The sequence below is a fragment of the Epargyreus clarus genome, unplaced genomic scaffold (genome assembly GCF_041222505.1).
Source record: "Epargyreus clarus isolate Ecla_fem2 unplaced genomic scaffold, WU_Ecla_fem_2.2 ptg000013l, whole genome shotgun sequence".
Taxonomy (NCBI): Eukaryota; Metazoa; Arthropoda; class Insecta; order Lepidoptera; family Hesperiidae; genus Epargyreus; species Epargyreus clarus.
Genome location: NW_027332221.1, coordinates 87500 through 108955, shown reverse-complemented (window position 1 = coordinate 108955; position 21456 = coordinate 87500). Strand labels below are relative to the sequence as shown.

At 37.0% G+C, this 21456-nt stretch overlaps 1 protein-coding gene and 1 pseudogene across 1 annotated transcript; one reads left to right on the top strand and one right to left on the bottom strand.

Moving 5' to 3' along the window:
* Nucleotides 1-5430: 5430 nt before the first annotated feature.
* On the top strand, nt 5431-6981 carry LOC140746586 (uncharacterized). The gene is made up of 3 exons (XM_073078712.1): nt 5431-5545; nt 5619-5814; nt 6312-6981. The coding sequence occupies exons 1-3, from the start codon at nt 5431-5433 to the stop codon at nt 6979-6981; spliced, it is 981 nt and encodes a 326-aa protein (XP_072934813.1).
* Nucleotides 6982-14153: 7172 nt separating this feature from the next.
* Nucleotides 14154-20047, bottom strand: LOC140746584 (uncharacterized; annotated as a pseudogene).
* Nucleotides 20048-21456: the final 1409 nt, after the last annotated feature.

Genomic DNA, 21456 nt, shown 5'->3' with positions numbered 1-21456 from the left:
TCTGTGTACTAATATCTCCAGGTTGTCTGGAGTAGGGTTCTTCCTGAATGCTGCAAGGGCTCTACGCCTTTCTGCAACACATTTTGATATATCTTGATTCCAATATGGTCTAGGTTTGAATTCCTTCTGACGGACCGGGTTTTCACAAATTTTAATATATGGAATAGCTTCGTCTGCAGCTTTATTTATTAGATTAACAAATTCATTATAAGCAGATTGAAGATCATTCGATAAATTATAAGTTAACATCTGCCTTTCTATATACGACATATATCCTATCCAATCTGCTTTCTTAAAATTACGTTTCTTTTTATAGCGACTTATTACGCCAATGTTAGTTTTGATTTTAATCATTAGGTGATCACTTCCGAGATTTTCATTTAGCACCATCCATTCAAGTTTTAAAGCTATATCAACTGAGGCCAAAGATAAATCGGGAGATGACTTTTGTCCTCGTGTGTGCACTTTTGTGTGTGTGTACTTTAATCCTCGTGTGTGCTGTATTATTCAAACAAAGTTGTTCTCTAAAATGGAATCAAAAATCTGATCACCCAGTGCATCAATTTTTGTTGACCAACTTGAATGGTGTCCATTAAAATCACCTGCTATAAGCGTTTTTCTGCTTGATAGTGCGAAGATTTTATCCCAGTCCCTTATAGTGGTCCTGACAAATGGCGGACAGTAAACAGAAATTATGTTTTCTAAGTGACTACAGTTTGATATTTTCACTTGAATGGCTTCAATTTGTGAAATGGGTAGCTCAATATTGAGTTGTTGCGTTTTTTTTGACTAATGAGTAAGGATTGCTACCTCTCCGAAGCCATCAGGTCGATCACGTCTAAAAATATTGTATCCATTTATACGAAATTCACTGTCTGTTTTCAGCCATGTCTCACTAATTACAGCAATATGAATCTTTTCCTGACTTAATAATACCTCAAACTCGGGACGCTTAGGTCGGATGCTTTGAGCATTCCACTGTAATATATTTATGAGGGACTGTGAGATGTTGTATTCCATAATTGTTTTATGAAATTACAACAAGGCTGATCAGCGATAAATTGCATTACAAATGATATTATACTCTCACCAATTATCCTTACGCAACTTTTGATCTTGTCTTCCGACGAACTGTTTCCTTCTTTCAGTATTTTCTCCTTAAGCTTCTTCCATAACAATTGTCAAGATAATTTATCCCTATGTCTAGAGTTCTTATTCACTTTTGGTTGTTGTTCAAATTCAAATTCAAATTCAAATCTCATTTATTCAAAATTGATTCATATAGAATACTTTTTGAAAGTCAACAAACTACCACCGCTTCGGAAGGTATTTCGCTATGGAGAAGAAGCGGCGCAAGAAACTCCATACGTGTGCATATTTGCATCTTTTAAAGAGTAAATAATATACAATTTTACATAGTGGTACATATAATTAATTTTTGATGTTTTGGGACTGGAGTTGTCATACCATACGGATTTATCATTTAAGTACTGATTTACATTATAATAAGCTTTTTTACATAAAGTTAATTTTATAGTAGATTTAAACCTTTTCTCGGATAGATCGATAATGTCTTTTGGTATTTTATTGTAGAAACGAATACAGTTCCCCATAAAAGAATTACACACCTTGCTTAATCTAAATTGAGGTATGGCCAATTTATCTTTATTTCTAGTATTATGACTGTGCCTATTATAATTTTTTTCCAAAGAAGAATAATTTTTGCGAGCATATAAGATATTTTCATAAATATATTGACTAGGCACTGTCAAAATATTTATAGATTTAAACAGTTCTCGTAAGGACTCACGGAGGCGAAGACTATAAATGGCTCTAATTGCACGTTTTTGAAGTATAAAAATGACATCTATGCTAGCAGCGTTACCCCACAGCAGAATACCGTAAGACATAATGCTATGAAAATAACTAAAGTAAACAAGTCTAGCGCTTGGTATATCGGTAAGATGTCTTATCTTCTTTACCGCATAGGCTGCCCAGGATTAGGCAGTTAGTTCAGGTCTATAATCACCTTCGCTTAACTCAGAGCCCCAATCAAATATTTCTTTTTCCCTTTCTTTGGACGACTTCTTCATGTTTTTATTAATACCAGTTTTAGAACTCTTCTTAGACTTTTCCTGGCCATTCTTCGTTACTCGTGCATAAGTAAGAGCTACGTCCATGTCTACGTCCGGTATTGCATTGAGTTGTGGTTGTTCCGATGAAGATGTATGTGTAGCTGGAAGATGTAAGTCTTGCGAAATATTTACTTCCTGAGGAGATGTTGGTACGTATAAAGTAATAGCTTTTTTGTACGAACAATTAAATTCTGCCATCAGTTCTCTTAATCGCTTTTCTTTAATATACGCTGGGCAAATTTTTGCCATAGCCATATGCTTGCCGGCGCAATTATTACACTTAAAATGTGTAGTTTCACAGTTAGCATGGCTTTTCGTACACTTAGGACATATGGTTTTTTAAAGACGGACACAATCTAACCGAATGACCAAAACGCCAACAGAGAGAACATTGCGTAACTGGATAAATATATGGCGTAACATTGGCTCGTGTATCGTATATATACAATTATACACGAATGAAGGAAGAGAAGACCCTTTAAAACATATTCTCACCGATTCGCTTCCCTCCCAATGGCCATCGTCAGTATTCCTGCGTTTTAGTCTCTTAACTGCTAAAATTGTGGTAGAACCACTAAGACCTTGCAAAATTACTTCTTCGCTTAAGTGAATGTCAACATCTCTTATAACTCCATAGGATTAGTTGACTTCTAAAGTCTTCTGGCATTTAAAACCATTTTCATTAAACTTTTTGGACTGTAAAATAATTTCGGCACTTTCGTCGTCACTAAAATGTATCAGAGCTTTGTATGTGTTAATGTACTTAACTTTTATGACTTTTGTAATATTTTCATCTCTTAACATTTTTGCCAAACCGAATTGCTTAGGTAATTTCTCAGTACATGTAAAACTAACTTCGATTTTAAACTCCTGAATGATTTTTTCGCCTTCCGCAATTTCCGTACGCCCATATCGTTTAGCTTTTCGAACTACTGTTTTCTAAATTTCCTCCTAATCCATCTCATGGTTTCTTTTTCCCGTCAGTCTTAACTCTGTATCGTTGATATTCTCCGTGTTGCATATCTGATCGGTATATTCATCACTCCTCGTCACCTCACTCTCGCTTAATTCCATAACACTATCCCTTCCACCCGCAGTCTGAATAGTATCAGAGTCCAAGTTACAATTCATTATTAAATAGCAAGCGATTTACATCGTAAACACGTCGCACGTAGGTACATACACGTGAGCAAGCCGTTGACAGTGATAAGGGTTCGACGCGTCGAACTATAACCAACGCCTAATATCAACGAATTATAGCTTTTACAAGTCAATTATCTTAAAATATCAGTAACTACGTACTATATTAAGTAATTTGGAACAAAAAGAACAAACATACAAACATAGTAAATCCGACAATTAGTTTATATTAATAATTCTTAGACATAATATCGCTTAGTCCTATTTTTAACCGACTTCCCAAAGGAAGAGAGGTTATTTATTCGACACGTATATGTACAGGGTGAATTTTTCAAACGGGCCTTCAGGGCCAAATTCGAAACTGTAAGGATTAGCGAAAAATGCTGAAAGGAGTTACGAGGCCGATTTTGATAAAAACTAGAAATGCATCGTTACTTTTTTAAAATAACTTTTTCCCTAGCCGGGAATCGAACGAGTTCATTTTGAAAAAAATAAATCCTCTATATTATTCCACTATCTGATAGTGTTGCTTATAAGGGTCAAAATCTGCGAAGTAATGATAAATGACAAACTAAAGGAAAAGCCTCAATTTTAAGAAAATACATATTTTTCATATCAACTTGGCATTTAAGTTCCCGCCATTCATCGATTTAAACATTTCGCGTAATAACAATTTTTTTTGGCTCAATGTTTCAAATCATTCGAAACGGACGTTTTGTTCTCCAAGAATTTATATTTTTATGTCCGACTTAGTTAAGGTTATTTTTAGGACTATTATATTAGATTTAACTTGCTATGGGCGGAGTTTCGTTTAATACAGATGTAAAGTTGACAATTTGCGAGAATGACTTTTTCGAGTAAAAATCGAGTAATTACTAACCAAAGAGATATAGAAGTTACGTGTAAGGGACAGCCCTACACGTTAAGGCTGCATCGCGCCAGCCCTACACCGTTCTCACGCTGCATCGTGCTTGTGCAGCATCGTGCCTTCGCGGAACGGCCAACACTGACGAGGCGCGTCCCACGTGCAGGTGGCCGTCCACCATGGGAACAGTTCACCTCCATCGCGAAAAGTGACTCTACCTATCACATCATTTATTTTTTTATTTTGTTACAAGTTGTGTAAAATTTGTGTTGTATAAAATAAAAATTAATTCATTCGCGAAATAGACTGCAATTATTACCTCGACGCCCAGCTCCCATAACTGGCGCAGTCGAAAGTTCCCGGTTTGTGCGTGTTTCGGACTATCGCTATTAAACGGGAAACCGAACCTTTGAACGAGATCCGGACGTCGGGGAACCCTGCTCAGCTCGCTACATCCAAAAATCGATGTGCAAATACGAGATGAAGCTACTTCTGTGAGTAATAAGTAGATATTAAATATGTACCTATTGGTTGCAGCTCCTATATAATATATGTCCTTCCTATCCCTATAAATAAAATTTTATTGCAATTTTGAGTGAATAGTGACATAAAATCTTTCAAATTTTTTTCATTACAAGCAAATAAGGGTAGATCACCCAGTTCTCGTCAGGAAATTCGTAGATCTATACGAGACCGTAATCGTAATTTAGATTTATTTGTCATAGAAGAATCATTAAATATGACAGAAAATTCAATGCCAAGTGTAAGTGGAACGGCAATTTTTGCTTCTTTGTCGGACAAAACCGATAAAATTTTTAATGCTTTAAGATTAGTCCCTGAGTTTGATGGAAATTCAAATGTTTTAATTAGATTTTTAAACATATGTGATCAAATTGTATTAGGATATGTCGATCCGGCATCTGGAAATGAGTTAAATAATTATGCAGTGATAAATGGAATTTTAAATAAAATTAAGGGACCCGCGGCTAGAACCTTAGCTACGAACGGCATCCCATCGGATTGGAATGGAATCCGCGCAGCTCTTATTAATACCTTTTCAGATCATCGTGATGAATCTTCATTGTATAGCGATTTATCTATGTTATCTCAAGATAATGACACACCACACATTTCTTATGAACGTATTCAGAATTTACTCGGTACAATAATGACATATGTTGATTAATTGTTTCGGGTGTCGCATGCGCTCGATGACGGACGCAAACGCAGCGCTTCCGAATATATTTATTTTGTATTCGCGATTTGCGCGGCGGTCGCCGCTGCACGAAAATGGCTATGAGATCTGAACAACTCATAGCCAATGAGGTGTTGGCGTTTATACAGCACGCCATCGACACCATGGATGAAGTTAGCATCATCCAGATTTGTAAGACTAACTTCACACGTGAGGAGATCGTCAGTGCCAAGATCCTCCTGTTTGAGTCGCTCGGGATGAGCGACCGGATGCCTTCCCGCAGGAAGGACGAACAGGGAGAAAAAGGACTTCAGGAACATCATCAATCTCCTTAAGGTGACTGATCCTGATGACCTGCCAGCTTTTGTGGCGAAGAACATCCACAAGCTGCCGCTCGTCACGTTTGACCATGTGGATGTAACCAGGCTGTTGAAGGACATCACAGCATTGAAGACAAGCCTGGCGGACGTAGTGCTGAAGTTGGAAGCCTCACAAGATACCATCAGCGACCTTTTTTTTTTTTTTTTTTTTTTTGTTTACAAGGGGGAAACCTTCAAAAGGTACCCAGTGTCGTAGGAGCGACACGGGGTTATGTGGGATTCTTACCGCACTAAAACCCCCCCGGTGGCCGTCCTCAGCGTTGCCAAGAGGACTCCGGGATCTCCTACGGAACGCAACCGCAGTCCTCTGAACGCGTTGCCCCTTCGGACTCCTCCTAGGTGAGCTTCAGGACTCACCACACTGTCTGGTGTTTACTACGGTATGCGACCACACATACCGCCGTCCTTCCCGGAGTTGCTTGCTGGACGGCTCGACCTCCCAATCTTGCCGCCCGCAACCCCGGAAGCCCCCTTTTAGTCGCCTCTTACGACAGGCAGGGGATACCGTAGCCCTATTCTAGTCCCGGGACTACAGGGACAACCATCAGCGACCTTCGGGCTGAAATCGCTTTATTACGAAATACGGCAGTAAGTAGGTCGCCAGAGGTGAATAACATCAACACGCGTCGTGGGGCATGTAAAACCTCATCAGCATGTTTCGAGTCTGCGAAACTCGACACGACGCCGACCGCTGCGCCTGCATGTGGTGACACGTGCGTCCCCCGCCTCGCACCTCCCCCCGCCGAGGTGTCGCCGTGCGTCGTCATGTCCACGCCTCAACGTGACTACGCTGCAGCTGCCTCCCGCCAGCTACCCGGGAAGCGGAAGACAACGAGGCCAGAGAGGGAAAGCGGGATACCCCGCATCGAGCCCCCTCGCAGTGCAGTGTCCAACCATGTGGCAGACAAGGATGGCTTTATTAAAGTCGAGCGTAAGAAGAGAAAGCCTCCTTGTCGAAACCAATGCGGCACAGCACCGACAGGAACGAACCATCTCCTGCGTCCTGCCGTTCCCGTGACGCACGTCTATGTCTCACGACTCCATCACAACACGAAGCCGTCTGACATAACGGAGTACTTGGCTGTTAAAACCAAGTACCGACTGGTGGTCGAGAAGTTGGAGGCGCGTAACGCAGTGAACTTTAGTTCATTTGTTGTCCGCGTCCCAACCGAGCATATAGCGACATATCCTAAAAGAGGACCTGTGGCCGAAGGGAGTTGTGTTCCGGAAGTACCACGGAAGGAGAGCACCCCCGGAAGTCACTAGACCCGCGTCTCACGTCGCCGTAAATACGTGATTTAGTTATAAATATATATTACTATGTATGTTAGTCTGTAAGTTATATATGATATGGACCTCTGTATTCAATTATATTATAGTGTATCTTTGTCTATATTGTCTGAAATAAATGTTTATTATTATTATAATATGTTGAGTTACATAGCGATATTTCCACAACCGTTGAAGCTAAACGGACCTTATATAAAAAATTAGCTTTACAGACTTTCCTTTAACCCTTTCCTAGCGAGTAAACCAAAAATAAAGAAAATACAATTTTTTTATGATTTTATATGGGTAAGGGGTAGTAAAGAAATCGATAATTTTTTTTCAGGTTTTTTTATTATATCTAGGTACTATTTCTATAACCTAGACTCACAAGTATCGTCAGGAACTTAGGGTTACAAAATCAATACTAATAGGAACATTGAGTGCCTTTTTTTGGCTCAAAGTAGTAATTATAAAATTGAAATTATTAAACATTAGCATCGTGGTATTCTGCAAAACAATTCTTTTTCTCATTAATGCACAAAAATATATTGCAGTGTGAACATTTTGAGTGAGGCTTTGACTGCACTTTCTTCATGCTACATACTTCACACCTCCCTCTATTTGGCACAAACGTAGGCCAATGTATGCCGCGATTTCCTAAACGAACGTCTTTCAACGTTGAGAAACCAGCTTTGCGCCTTTTAGATGGCCCAGGGCTAGGCACAGAGTCTCGTGATAACCTTTTCCTCTTGTTATCTTTGATGTCTTTCTTAGACATCAACCCTTGCGCAACGGATATCCTAAAGTCTTTTACAGATGTCTTTTGCATTATGAGTCCATGAATGATATATGCATTTACAAATGCAATATCTAAAACACCCCAAAACAACCTGTGCCACCATTTTGTGGACTTTCTGTCCACACAGTACAGAGCTCTCAATCTATCTGCTGTATCTATACCCCCCATGTAAGAGTTGTAATCTTTGATAGCCTTTGGACAGGTGATTGTAGATTTAGATCCATTTTTTTCTTTGCGCGATACTGTGCCTTCATCATTGCCATGAAAATTAGAAGCCAAATGTACAATTTTGTTATCCTTCCATTTATAATATGCAATATTCAAATTAGAAAATCTATAATCATATTGGCCACGCTTCAGTTTAGAATCAGCTACCAGATTATTGGGAATGCCCTTACGGTTAGATCTTATAGTTCCACAGGCATAAATTCCTTGGGTTTTTAATTTTTCTAATAAAGCAATGAATGTAAAAAAATTATCGTGATAAATAACTTTATTTTTACTCCATTCTTTTTTTGTCAACTCCAGGACAACTTTTTCTCCTAATGGATAATCAGCAAATTTTGAACTAATTTCTGTATTTTTTCCTTGGTAAATTATAAAGTTTTGGATAAAACCGCGTTGGTCAGCGAGGCACCATAGCTTATACCCTCTTTTTATTGGCTTCATAGGGAGATATTGTTTCAATACTGATCTGCCTTTGAATTTTATCATTGATTCATCGACACTTAACTCTCTGGTTCCATAATAACATTCATGAAATTTTTTATTTAGTGCATCAATGAAAGGTCTGATTTTATACAATTTGCCCTTTTGCCAATTTACCAATTTGCTCAAAATTGCTGCAAATCTATCTCTAGGCATAGTTTTACATATTAGGGCGTTATTCAAGTCAGGTGCCGATGAATAATGGTCTGTCCACGAAGGTCGTGTGTTATAGCCCATATAGAAGTTCATTCCAATAAAGGCCAGTAGTTCTTCTTTTTTCAAGTTCAGAGTTTTATCTTTTTGTGTTGCATATAAGTTACTTTGATACACAATATTATCTAGTACATCACTAATCAAGACCACAAAAATATCAGTTGCCGTAGTGCATTCAGCAAAATATTCTTCAACTACCCCTGTGTTTGCAGAATATTCTGGTAAATACGTTTCTATATCACGTTTCTTCCATTTACGATTCGGCTCAATAGTTTTCTTTTTGGATTGTTCATGTATTGGCGTAACAATTCCCTTAGTCAGCTGATCATCTGAAACACTGTTCGCAATAGAATATACAATTACCTCTTGGTCTATATCCGCACTAGGATCTTCTGTCTCATGTTCTGTATTAGATTCAGCTTGGTTGAGCATATATTCTTCTAATGCTGACTCAAAATTTACATCAAAATTGCTAGTTGAGGGTAGCTGTTCTTCGGGAATATTTTCCTCGTCAGACAATTCCACATCTAAAGTTTCAGTACAATCAGGTAGATCTTCCAAAAGTAAGGCTTCTATCAAAGCAGTATTCTTTGAAATATCCATTATAAATATCTGTAATATAAGATATACAAATATCAGAATATATTCGATCTAATGAACAAAGAATCACTCAATGTCACTGACGGTACTTATAAGTCCTTGTACATTTTTATCGTTGTTTTAGCACTAAAATTTAAAATAATAATCGAAAAACATATCAATAATTTAGTTCAAACTACAATCTAATATAATAATATAAAACAATAACACTTACCTCCTTTGTTCTATTTTAAAATGTTTTCTAACACAAAAGCAATCCGCAGTTCTCAAATTCGATACAGGTCGAGACTTGAAACTGTCACTTGCAGGCGGTAAATACGCAAAATTGAAATAAATCACTGTGATTGGCTAACGTAATAGTACTTAAATGGATCGTCAGTGTCAAATACGTAATGTGCGATCGTATTGCCGAAATAATAGACGGGGAATCACCCGGTACAAATTGGTACCGTCAGTTAGGAAAGGGTTAAGGCTTACGTGAACCATTAGGCTCACGCATACGTTGTATGAGGCCTCCAACGCTTGAAAAGGCCTTAGAGTTTACTCAGGAGGAATTAAGTATTATTTACATGCAAAATAGAAATTCTTATTCACGAAAACTTACACAACAGACACCATCATTCAGAACTAACAATTTTAATCCTTTCTTTAATAAGCAAATTAGCCAGCAGTCACACATGAATAGAGGTGCGCATTATATATCACTGAAGTGAAAAGAGAGATATATATCTTTTCAACTCAGTGATATATATCACTCTTTTAGCTCAGTAACTCACTTTAGCTCAGTAGCTCTGTAAAGATATAAGCGACATTTTATATCAGTATATCAGAGAATCAGATCAAAATGTTTTGACAACATTTTTGATTCCTATAATTAATACAAAACTGGCAAGAAATTATATATAAATTTCACAGCCAACACTATTTGTATATCCCTATTTTCATATTCTTAGCAAAGAAAAAAGATTTTAATAAGTGTTTAAGACGTAATGCATTTGACTCGAATCAGACTCTCTCAGTCAGTCGCTCATTTGACTCATAACTCACTCGCGAGCGAGTATAAAACTGTTGAGTTGAAGAAGATCTTATATCCGGAATCGTATGGACCTATGAACTCAACCATGTGACGCGGATATAAAGATATAATTCAAATTCGTCGGAGTTGACGAGTGATTAGCTCTTTGGTGAAGATATATATCTTTTATATCACTCACTCGCGAGCTACTCAAGTCTACACATGAATAATTCTCAGATGTTGCCACACTTAAATAAGCCTTATCAAGGTCCATCAAAAACCCAGCAAATGTTTAGGGCTCTACCACGATCGAATATGAGCACTGGTTTTAGGATACCACATAGGGAAACTCACCCCACACAGCACCAACGCCAGGTCAGTAATCAAATGCACGGAGAGCCTATGAGTGGAATTAGCCACCCCAAAGTACCGTTCACGTACTTACGTACCGTACCGTTACGTACTGACGTACTGACGTACGTACCGTACCGTTACGTACGTCAGTACCGTTCTCCAAATTATTACCAAGAAATTAATACTAATGAGTATGATAACTGTGATGACATTGACCATAATTTCGTCGATAACTATGACATGAGCTATGACACCCCGTCTAACGTAGTTGAACATTTAGTGGGAAACGGTTACATAAATGACGAACAATTTATTGAACAGACTGACGAACAAACGGACGAAAATTTTTTGTCAGCTCTAATTTCAAGTGTCCCAAGATAGAATTAAATTTACAAAATAAAAGACAGCTTCCATACATTCAAATTCATAACCCACCTCTGAAATTATTAATAGATACAGGAGCAAATCAATCCTTTATCAATCCAGAAGCTATAGAAAGATGCTATTCGGATTTACCATTATATTACGACCCTTTTATTGTGACAAATATTCATGCTTCTACTAGAAATGACTATTCCATAGAAATACCATGTTTTTTCTGAAATTAATGACAATAACCCCGTAAAGCTTTACATTTATAAGTTTCACAATTATTTCGACGGTTTAATAGGTTGTGATTTATTAGAGCAGTGGCAAGCAAAAATTGATTTAGGCTCTTGCATACTTAACACACAGTTTGCAAAAAATAAAATCCATATGTTTGAATCTGGCAGTGTAAATTTTATAGAGGTGATAATACCAGCACAATCTAGCAAAATTATTAAAGTTTCAACTACTATAACTAACGGTGAAAATATTATAGATAGACAGACCATTTGTGAATGTAGTATTGGTGATTGTTTGACTACTTCTGATAATAGCCAAGCCTATGTAGAAGTTTCTAACCCTTCTAAAAATGATGTGATTTTCACATTGATCCAACCAATTTCTGCAAGTTTATTCAGTGAACAATCAGTTTCGGCCTATGAATTTTTTAATAAAAATAAAAATTTAGATCGCACTCAATAAATTTTACCCAAATTACGAACTGATCATTTAAATAAGGAAGAAAGTGCAAATTTATTTGCCTTATGCATTATTATTAGAAAACGAGCCGCTTACATTCACCAATAATATCAAACACCGTATAAAAACTACCAATGAATTTCCTGTTCATTGTAAGACATATAAATACCCTCATGTGCATAGAAATGAAGTACGGACTCAAATAAAAAGTATGATTGATCAGGGAATTATCAGACCATCTAGTTCTGCTTGGAGTGCACCCATCTGGATTGTACCCAAAAAGGCAGATGCTTTGGGTAAGACTAAGTAGTGACGTGTGGTTGATTTTAGACGATGAATGAAAAGACTATTGATGACAAATACCCCATCCCTAATATTAACGACATACTTGACAAATTAGGTAAATGCCAATACTTTTCGACTTTGGACCTAGGTAGTGGTTTTTATCAAGTGGAGACTCACCCTGATGACAAACATAAAACTGCATTTAGTGTTGACTTTGCTCCCGGACACTTTGAATTTTTAAGAATGCCCATGGGTCTTATAAATGCCCCATCAACGTTTCAGAGAGTCATAGACAACGTTTTACAAGGCTTACAGAACGAAATTTGCGTAGTTTACTTCGACGATATACTTGTATTTTCCACCTCACTACAAGAACATATAGTTAATCTACGTAAAGTTTTGACCGACTTCGTCAACCCAATTTTAAGATTCAAATGGACAAATCCGAGTTTCTGAAACACGAAACACCGTATTTGGGACATATTATAACATCTGACGGAGTAAAGCCAAACCCTGACAAAATTAGTGCTATTTCAAAGTATCCAATTCCCAAAACTACAAAACAAATTAAAGGATTTTTAGGCTTGCTAGGTTATTACAGACGTTTCATACCTAACTTTGCAAGACTGACCAAACCACTAACTAGCTGTTTAAAAAAAGGTGCAAAAATAACCCTGTCTGAAGAATACATTGAATGTTTTAATCACTGTAAAACACTACTGACAAACGATCCGATATTACAATACCCTGATTTCACTAAGGAGTTTAATTTGACCACAGACGCATCAAACTTTGCACTTGGAGCTGTTTTATCACAAGGACCTATAGGTAGTGACCGACCCGTAGCGTACGCATCCAGGACTCTTAATGACAGTGAATTAAATTATTCGACACTTGAAAAAGAATTGCTAGCAATTGTGTGGGCGACTAAATATTTTAGAGCATATCTGTATGGCCGAAAGTTTAAAATCTTTACAGACCATAAGCCCTTGTAATGGCTCATGAACTCAAAAGAATCGAATTGTAGGTTGACAAGATGGAAATTAAAATTAGCCGAATATGACTTCACAGTAATTTACAATAAAGGGAGACTTAATATTAATGCAGACGCTCTTTCTAGAGTTGAAATTCATAATGAAGATTTAAACTCAATCGCTGTTAATATTTCAACTTGTTCATCATCAACTGTTACCGCTCCACATGACAGACCCTTTATAAGCCAATCGTCGACTGACACAGCACGAAACATAGAACCTTTAAATAGTCCATGTTCCACAGTAACAGCAAACTCTCGTTTTTCTATTACTGACGAATTAATACCTGCAAATGACGTTGAAACTGTCAGACCACGTAGTGAAACCATACATACCAGTAATGAAGATCCTGTACTTGAAATACCTATTGTCAATGACCCTTTGAATAAATATCATAAACAGTTAATTCTTAATATTTGTGAGCATCCATCTAACCGTACACCAAAAGTCACAACGCCTTTCAACACGTATGAAAAAGTAGTTACAGATATTTCAGCTAATAATTTTCAACAAGATTTAATAAATACAGTAAAAAATTTCGTCGACCCAAAAATTCTAACTGCGCCTGAATCCGCCTGAAAAAATGCTTACAGTTGTACCAATTTTGCAAGAATTCTTTAAAAATTATTCAATGAGATTAGTCCTAGTTAAGCATGAGTTAGAAAATGTCAGCAGCTATTTTGAGCAACAAGATATTATACGCAAGTATCACGAAGGTAAAACAAACCATCGTGGTATCACAGAAACCTATTTATCCCTTTATCATAGATACTTTTGGCCTAAGTTAAAAGAATCTATAAGTAAATTTATAAATTCATGTACTACATGTAGTCGAGCTAAATACGACCGTAATCCAATTCGCCCAGAATTTAAAATTGTGCCACCTCCTAGTAAACCTTTTGAAATGGTACATGCAGATGTATTAACAATTAATCAATAAAAGTTTACTTAACTTTAATAGACGCATTTTCTAAATACGCTCAAATATACAAAATATCTGATTGTAAAGCCCCAAATATAGTAAAAGCTTTTCTTACCTTGTGCACTCATCATGAATTTCCAATTAATTTAACTACTGACCAAGGAACAGATTTTTTTTTTTATATTTGAACCTGACGATAAAGCAGACGTGCTACCTGATGGAAAGTAGTTAACGTCGCCTATGGACATTTGCAACACCAGAGGAGTCGCCAATGCATCGCCGGCTTTGAAGGAGAGCTCTTTTTGCACCTTTTTTGAAGAGCCCCATGTCATAGCGCTCCGGGAATACATCGGGAGGAAGCTCATTCCACATCTTACACGTCCGTGGCAAGAACGTCCGTGCAAACCGAACCGTGGAGGACCGCCACGAGTCCAGTTGGTGTGGATGGAACTTCATCCTTCGGCGAGTGGTGCGATGGAGGAATGGTGACGTAGGCACCAGGTCAAATAGTTCCTCGGAACACTCACCATTATAAAGCCGGTAGAACACGCAAAGCGAACCTATGTCCCTCCGTAAACTTAAAGGTTCTAGCCGATCGGAGATCCTCGGATCGTTGACGATTCGTACTGCGCGTTTCTGCACGGAGTCAAGTGGGTTAAGTTGGTATTGGGGCACCCCTGCCCAGAGATGCGAGCAGTACTTCATGTGGGGTCTCACTTGCGCCTTATAAAGCAGAAGCAGTTGCCCCGCAGTGAAGTACCGCTTCGCTCTGTTCAAGACGCTCAGCTTTCTTGACGCCAACTTCGCCTTAACGTCTAAATGATCCCCGGTACTGCATCACACGATATGTCAACTCCTAGGATCCCTATACTTTTATTAATGGTGAGTGGAATTCCTTGGAACCGTGGCGCTATGACGAATGGGGTTTTTTAGCGGTGAACGCGCAGACTTGTGTCTTCGTAGGTACTGTGTACACAGCATCTCCCGTACTATCATCTGCATAGCAATGAATGCTGCCAGTTTTTTGCAACATGTCATTGATATGCAGAATGAATAGTGTGGGAGAGAGGACAGAGCCCTGAGGGACGCCAGCGTTAACAAGCTTTGTGTCTGAGCAGCACCCGTCAACTACGACTTTGATTTGCCGCTCAGACAGAAACCTGGCTGTCCATGTGCACAACCTCTCGGGAAGACCGTAAGATGGAAGCTTCGCGAGAAGGGCACTATGACAGACCCGGTCAAAGGCCTTTGCGATATCCAGGCTAACCGCCAACGCCAACAATGGTGAGGACCATTACTCTCAACGGCTTGCGCCCATCGGTGTGTGAGGTACACCAGAAGATCACCAGCTGAACGGCCCTTGCGGAAACCATATTGCCTATCGCTGATCAGCTGGCGATCCTCGAGGTACCTCAGAAGCTGGGTTTAAACCACACGCTCCATTACCTTTGAGACCAGGGAGGTTATCGCAATAGGCCTGTAATTAGCCGGGTCACTGCGGTCACCTTTTTTGGGAATCGGGTGAACGAGGTGTTACGCGGGTCCCTTCACGAGGGTTTTTAAAAAAGGAAATTTCGTAACACAAAGAAAACTGGTTTATTGAATTAATTTAAATATAACAATGAAGTGAATTAAAAGTGATGAATTAAAAGACGTGTGGCCGAAATGAATGATTAGATCTGACTCTCCGAGTGAGAGCCCACCTGCCCTTTTATATATTAAATAATGTATGTGCAGCACTAGGCACTGCACTATAGGATACATAGCCGGGCGTAACAACCCCCCGCTTAAGTGAAAACTTACACGATCGAAGCGTGAAGTTTTCCACAGATAAAAGAAAAGAAAAATGAAAATTAATTATCAACTCTTAATCGCGGTCTAAGTTCGATTTCATCAGGGCTTGATTCACGAGGATTTGAAGCATTATAATTTACTTTAAATTTACGAGAAAAGACCACGCATCTCTTATAACAAAAGTAGTATATAAGAAAAATTACAAAAGGTGTCCCAAAGAAATAAGTAGAAATAGAATAAGGAGTTAGAACAGGAATAGAGTCATTTTCTGAATTTAGTTTCTGTATAGTCTTTAACAAATCATCAGATTTTACATCAATTTGACTTAATCTATGAAAATCTAAATAAGGAAGCTTGGGAACAATTTTATTGAAGTTTAACTTCTTAAATTTATCAAAATTACAACATGAATCATTTATTAAATTGAAATCTGAATGGAAGTGACTAATTTTATACATGTGTTGTTTCTTAGTTAGTAATTTTACATTTTCACAATATCCAATACAATCTGGTTTTAAAGTTATAATACCTGTTCCTGAAATAGTAAATTCTTTATCATCACTTCGGCATTCTACGCTTAATTTTGAAGGTTCAGATTGGGTAAAAACCCATCGATTGTTATCTAATGACTGCCAGATATTAGTATGACCATATAAAAAGTTAGTTTTACATTGTTTTGGCAGTATTGTTAACACTTTCGTTAATATTTCTGTTTCACAAATAGGACAATCTTGTACATTAAATTCATTAAGATTTTCACAAATATAAATATCCGAATTAACATTTTTACAATTAGAAATATCATTTAAAGTTATATATTTGGATTTATCCTGATTCAGAGCTACAAAGGCAGTTGTAGGAGTAATTAATGCATAAGACTTAGAATTAACATCATCATGCGGTACAGGAATTGGAACATTCTTATATAAATCATATTTACTTATCTGAACAAGAGGAATTTTAAGGATAAACATTAATTTATTATCTATGATGTATGTCATTATTTCAGAAAGATTAATTAATACATTTATGTTATCTAATTCCAAGTTTACAACAAATTCTGTGTATTTAGGTAAATATTTTACATTGTTTACCAAATCAGTATATAAATCACGAGGTTTTACAATTGATGGATGCAGAGTATTCGTTTTAGCAAATAATATAGAATTAACAATATCTTCTAATTTATACGATAGACTTAACATAGTAGACTGAAGAACGCTAAATGCACTATGAATAGTAGATTTTAACATATTTGAATTAGAAATAAGCGTTAAATTATTCACATATGAAGATAGATTTTCTAGCATAGTATTTAATTGCTTCTCATTTTTGTTTATCTCGGAAATAGAATTATTAAAATTAGTAATAGCAGATTTAGAAAACATAATATTATCTTTTATCAGATCGAACAGTTTTTGATTACCATGTTTTAAGGTTTGGATAGCGTTATCGTATCTAATAGCGTCAAAATTGTACCGACACCGGAAATCCATGCGGATCTCTTTGATCTAGCAGGAATTAAATGGGAAATATAATAGTAATCTCTAGTGATCTCATTATACATTGAAACCAGCGGTTGAAAGGAATTTTGACATTCGTAATCTTTTAATGCATCAGTCTGAGTACAAAGATACTGCGCGAAATCGAGAGCGTTTTTAATGTTATCAACATGAGACTTTATGTAATTTATTTCTATTGGCATTAAAATATGCATTTAATCGCTAATTAATTTAACAGAACCTGAGGGATTGAAATAAATTCCTGGACTCTTCGTTATTTGTTCGACGAATTCTTCATATTTGAAACCGTGACAATGTAATGCCAGGCTGAAATAGGATAAAAAAATAATAAAGAGACAGCGAAAGGTAAGTAACAAGAATAGAATTTACTTACAATGACTTATACGAAATAGTAACTTAAAACTTAAAATCAATATAAGATAGTTAATATTCGGTTTCAAGAAACCTTTAAAATGATATAGAAAAAAAAATATATAAAAGAAAAGTCAACCTATATTTTAAAGGTTGAATAATGTTTTCCTTTTAAGGAAAAACGATTAAAATGACATTGTTAATAATAAACAATGTAAAGAAATAGTGTAATAAAAATTAATGATTATACCTTAATTAAAGTGTATAAATTGTATAAAATAGAATTGTATAAGAAATGGAATTGTATAAATTGTATAATTTGAAATTGTATAAGGAATAGAAAGACGTAAATTGTATAAATTGAACTTGTATAAGAAATAGAATTGTATAATTAGAACTTGTATAATTAAAATTTGTATATGTTGAAATTGTATAATATTTAGTCAACATTAATAGCATCAGTGTTAACACTTGCTCGCTTGACTTGATCATAATGGTGTCTGACATGACGTCTATTAATGAGAAGGGATAGTGTATTATTTCCATGAATCTTGACTACCTTGAATGGACCTTTCCAAACAGGAGACAGTGACTTACCCTGCCTTGGATGATTTTTAAGGTACACGAAGTCACCAACTTTATAGCGTACAGCACGAGTGCGGGAATCGTAATAATTTTTAGAGATGTCCTTGGATCTACGAATGTTCTCAAGGGCTTTGTTATGAGAATAGTTTAATCTATTCTGGAGCATTTTTTCCATATTCCGGATAGGTTGTACCAGGTGTTTCATCAAAGAGAGAATTTGGAATAAATGGTTTGTGACCAAACATTAACTCATAAGGAGTATAATGGGTCGTGAAATGGACGGCTGTGTTGTATGCTAACATTGCCGTATAAACATAACGAGGCCAATCAGTTTGGTCATCATTGACATATGACTTTAGGTATTCCTTAAGAGTGGAATGACTCCTCTCTAGGGCACCTTGGGTCTGAGGATGATAAGGAGACGACCAAAGTTGTTTAATTTTTAAGAATTCACAAGTTTTCTTAAATAATTCTGACGTGAAGTTAGTGCCTTGGTCTGTAAGGATCATTTTCGGTATTCCAAAGACCGAGATAAAATGAAGAAGGCACTCACTGGTTTCCTCGGCTGTAGTGCTACGAATAGGGTAGCCCATGGAGAATTTAGTTAGGTTATCCTGTAAGGTCAGTATGAATCTGAGTTTAGCTGGTTCTGATTCTGGAAGGGGCCCTACGATATCGAGACTTACACGTTCACAAGGTATAGTAGAAGTACTAGTAATTTGCATAGGGGCACGATTAGTCCTTCTAAGGGCTTTATTTTGTTGACAAAGTTCGCAACGTTTAACGTAGGATTCTATATCACTTCGCATTCCTTTCCAATAAAACCTCTCTTTTATTCTGTTATAAATTCTGCCCATGCCCACATGACCAGCGATGTGTATGTGGGCATACCCATCGCTGGTATTTTCTTTTAGAATTTTAGGAATTTCCCTCGGAGTTGGATAAATAATAGTATTTCTATATATTTTAATAGTGATATCAGTATTATGGAAAAGGAAATTAAGAATATTATAGATTTTTGCATACGAGGGTTTTACGAAAGGATCTCTGAAGTCGGAAATAGCGATTTCTTTGCATGAATCATGCAAAATGATTAATAACTAATTACGGAGTTGTTTTAAGGATTCGAATAAATCTGGATATGGCACATCATCAAAGTGATGGCCTTTACTAAAAAAGGAAATAGTAAGATTTAGAACTTGTTTCTAGTATCAGAAGCGAATGCAGTCTCCTTTCTCTATTAAGGAATTCTGCGGTATCACTTTGATTAGCAAGAACTTCTTCAACGTAAGGATTTGCTTCATCAAGATCAATAGAAGTCGGTAGAATAACGATTTTAGAATCTATCGTCAATAAGCTATTCGTATATTCATGTATAGTAGTATTAAATTTAGCTCTAGGATTCGACATAGCTTTTAGGAATTCTGAATAAGAATTATCAGAGACATTTGGACTTGGTATATCCAAAGGTATGTTATTATTAGGACTAGTAGAAGGATTTAGAATATTATCAGAAATAGGAGGAGATGGAGTTGGAGTATTATTAAGGTGAGTATTAGGGTTAGATAAGTTTTCATTTTCAGGAATAGCAGAAGGACTTAGAAGTTCATCGAGTGTTGGTAAGTCCAAAGGAGGTGATTCATTATTAGATTCAGCAACGTTTTCAGGAATAGTATCAAGATTGGGTGAACTAGAAGGTAAGTTAACGTTTTCAGGACTAGGAGGAAGAATTGGGAGTTCACCAAGTTCTTGGAGAGGATCTAAGAAAGGTAAGTTCCACTCATTAGGATTCAGCGGGCTATTCAGGAGTTCCATATCGACATGTTCAAGATTCGGAGGATCTTGAGAAGTAGAAGGAAGAGTCGATGGAGACGATTCAGCGGGATTTTGCATATTATTAGGATTAATAATAGGATTAGCACCAGTTCCGATTATATTTACAGGAACAAAAGAATCAGAGGGATAACGAGATAAGGCATCTGCGACAGAGTTAAGCTTGCCTTTTCTGTATATAATTTCATACTCGTATTCTTCGAGCTCGAGTCGCCAACGAATGAGACGGGATCCAGGGTCTTTAGATTTAAAGAGCCATTGCAGAGGCTTGTGATCAGTAAGGATAGAAAACCGGTTACCATAAAGGTAAGGGCGGAATGTTTTAGTACCGAAAATTATCGCAAGACATTATTTTTCTGTGACGCTATAATTGCACTCAGCTTTATTGAGGGTGCGAGAAGCGAAGGCTATAGGGCGGTCTTGTCCTATTGTGCCCTGGGATAGAATGGCGGATATAGCATAATTTGAGGCGTCACAGGTAAGTATGAAGGGTTGAGTGAAATCTGGATATGCCAGTATCGGCGAAGAAATAAGTTTATTCTTAAGGGATTCAAAGGATAACTGTTGGGTATTCTCCCATTTAAAAGGAACATCTTTCTTTAATAAACTTGTTAAGGGTCTCGCTATTTTTGAAAAGTCTTGAATGAAACGTCTATAGTAAGAGACGAGACCTAAAAATGATTTAATGTCCTTGCGCGACTTAGGAATTCGAAATTTTATAACTGCTTCTATCTTTTCAGGATTTGGTTTGACACCTTCTTCGGTGATGATGTGACCAAGATAGGCTACTTGTCTTCTAAGGAATTCGCATTTTTCTGGTTGTAATTTAAGGTTAAATTCTCTTAACCTTTCGAAAACACATTTAAGATTTTGAATAGCAGATTTTAGATCGAAACCGTAAAGAACTATATCATCTAGATATACGAAACAGCGGGTGCCTTGCAGGCCTGATAGAGCGGTATTCATTAACCGTTGGAAAGTAGAAGGGGCATTTTTAAGCCCAAAAGGCATGCGAGTAAATTGGTAATGACCATGAGGAACAGAGAAAGCGGTTTTAGGTGTATCTTCTTCTTCGATAGGAATTTGATGGAAACCAGAAGAAAGATCTAATGTGGAAAAATATTTACTGGAGCCTAATTGATCAAGGATTTCGTTAATATGAGGAATAGGATAAGTGTCACCTATGGTCATGTCATTGAGCTGGCGAAAATCAATAACAATTCGCCACTTCTTCTCCCCAGAAGCATCTAGTTTCTTGGGGACTACCCAAATTGGGGCAGACCATGGTGATTTGGAAGGCTCAATTATGCCTTGGTCTAACATTTGATTTATTTGTTTTTGGACTTCAGCTTTATGAACTTCAGGAAAACGATAGGACTTTACGTGAATAG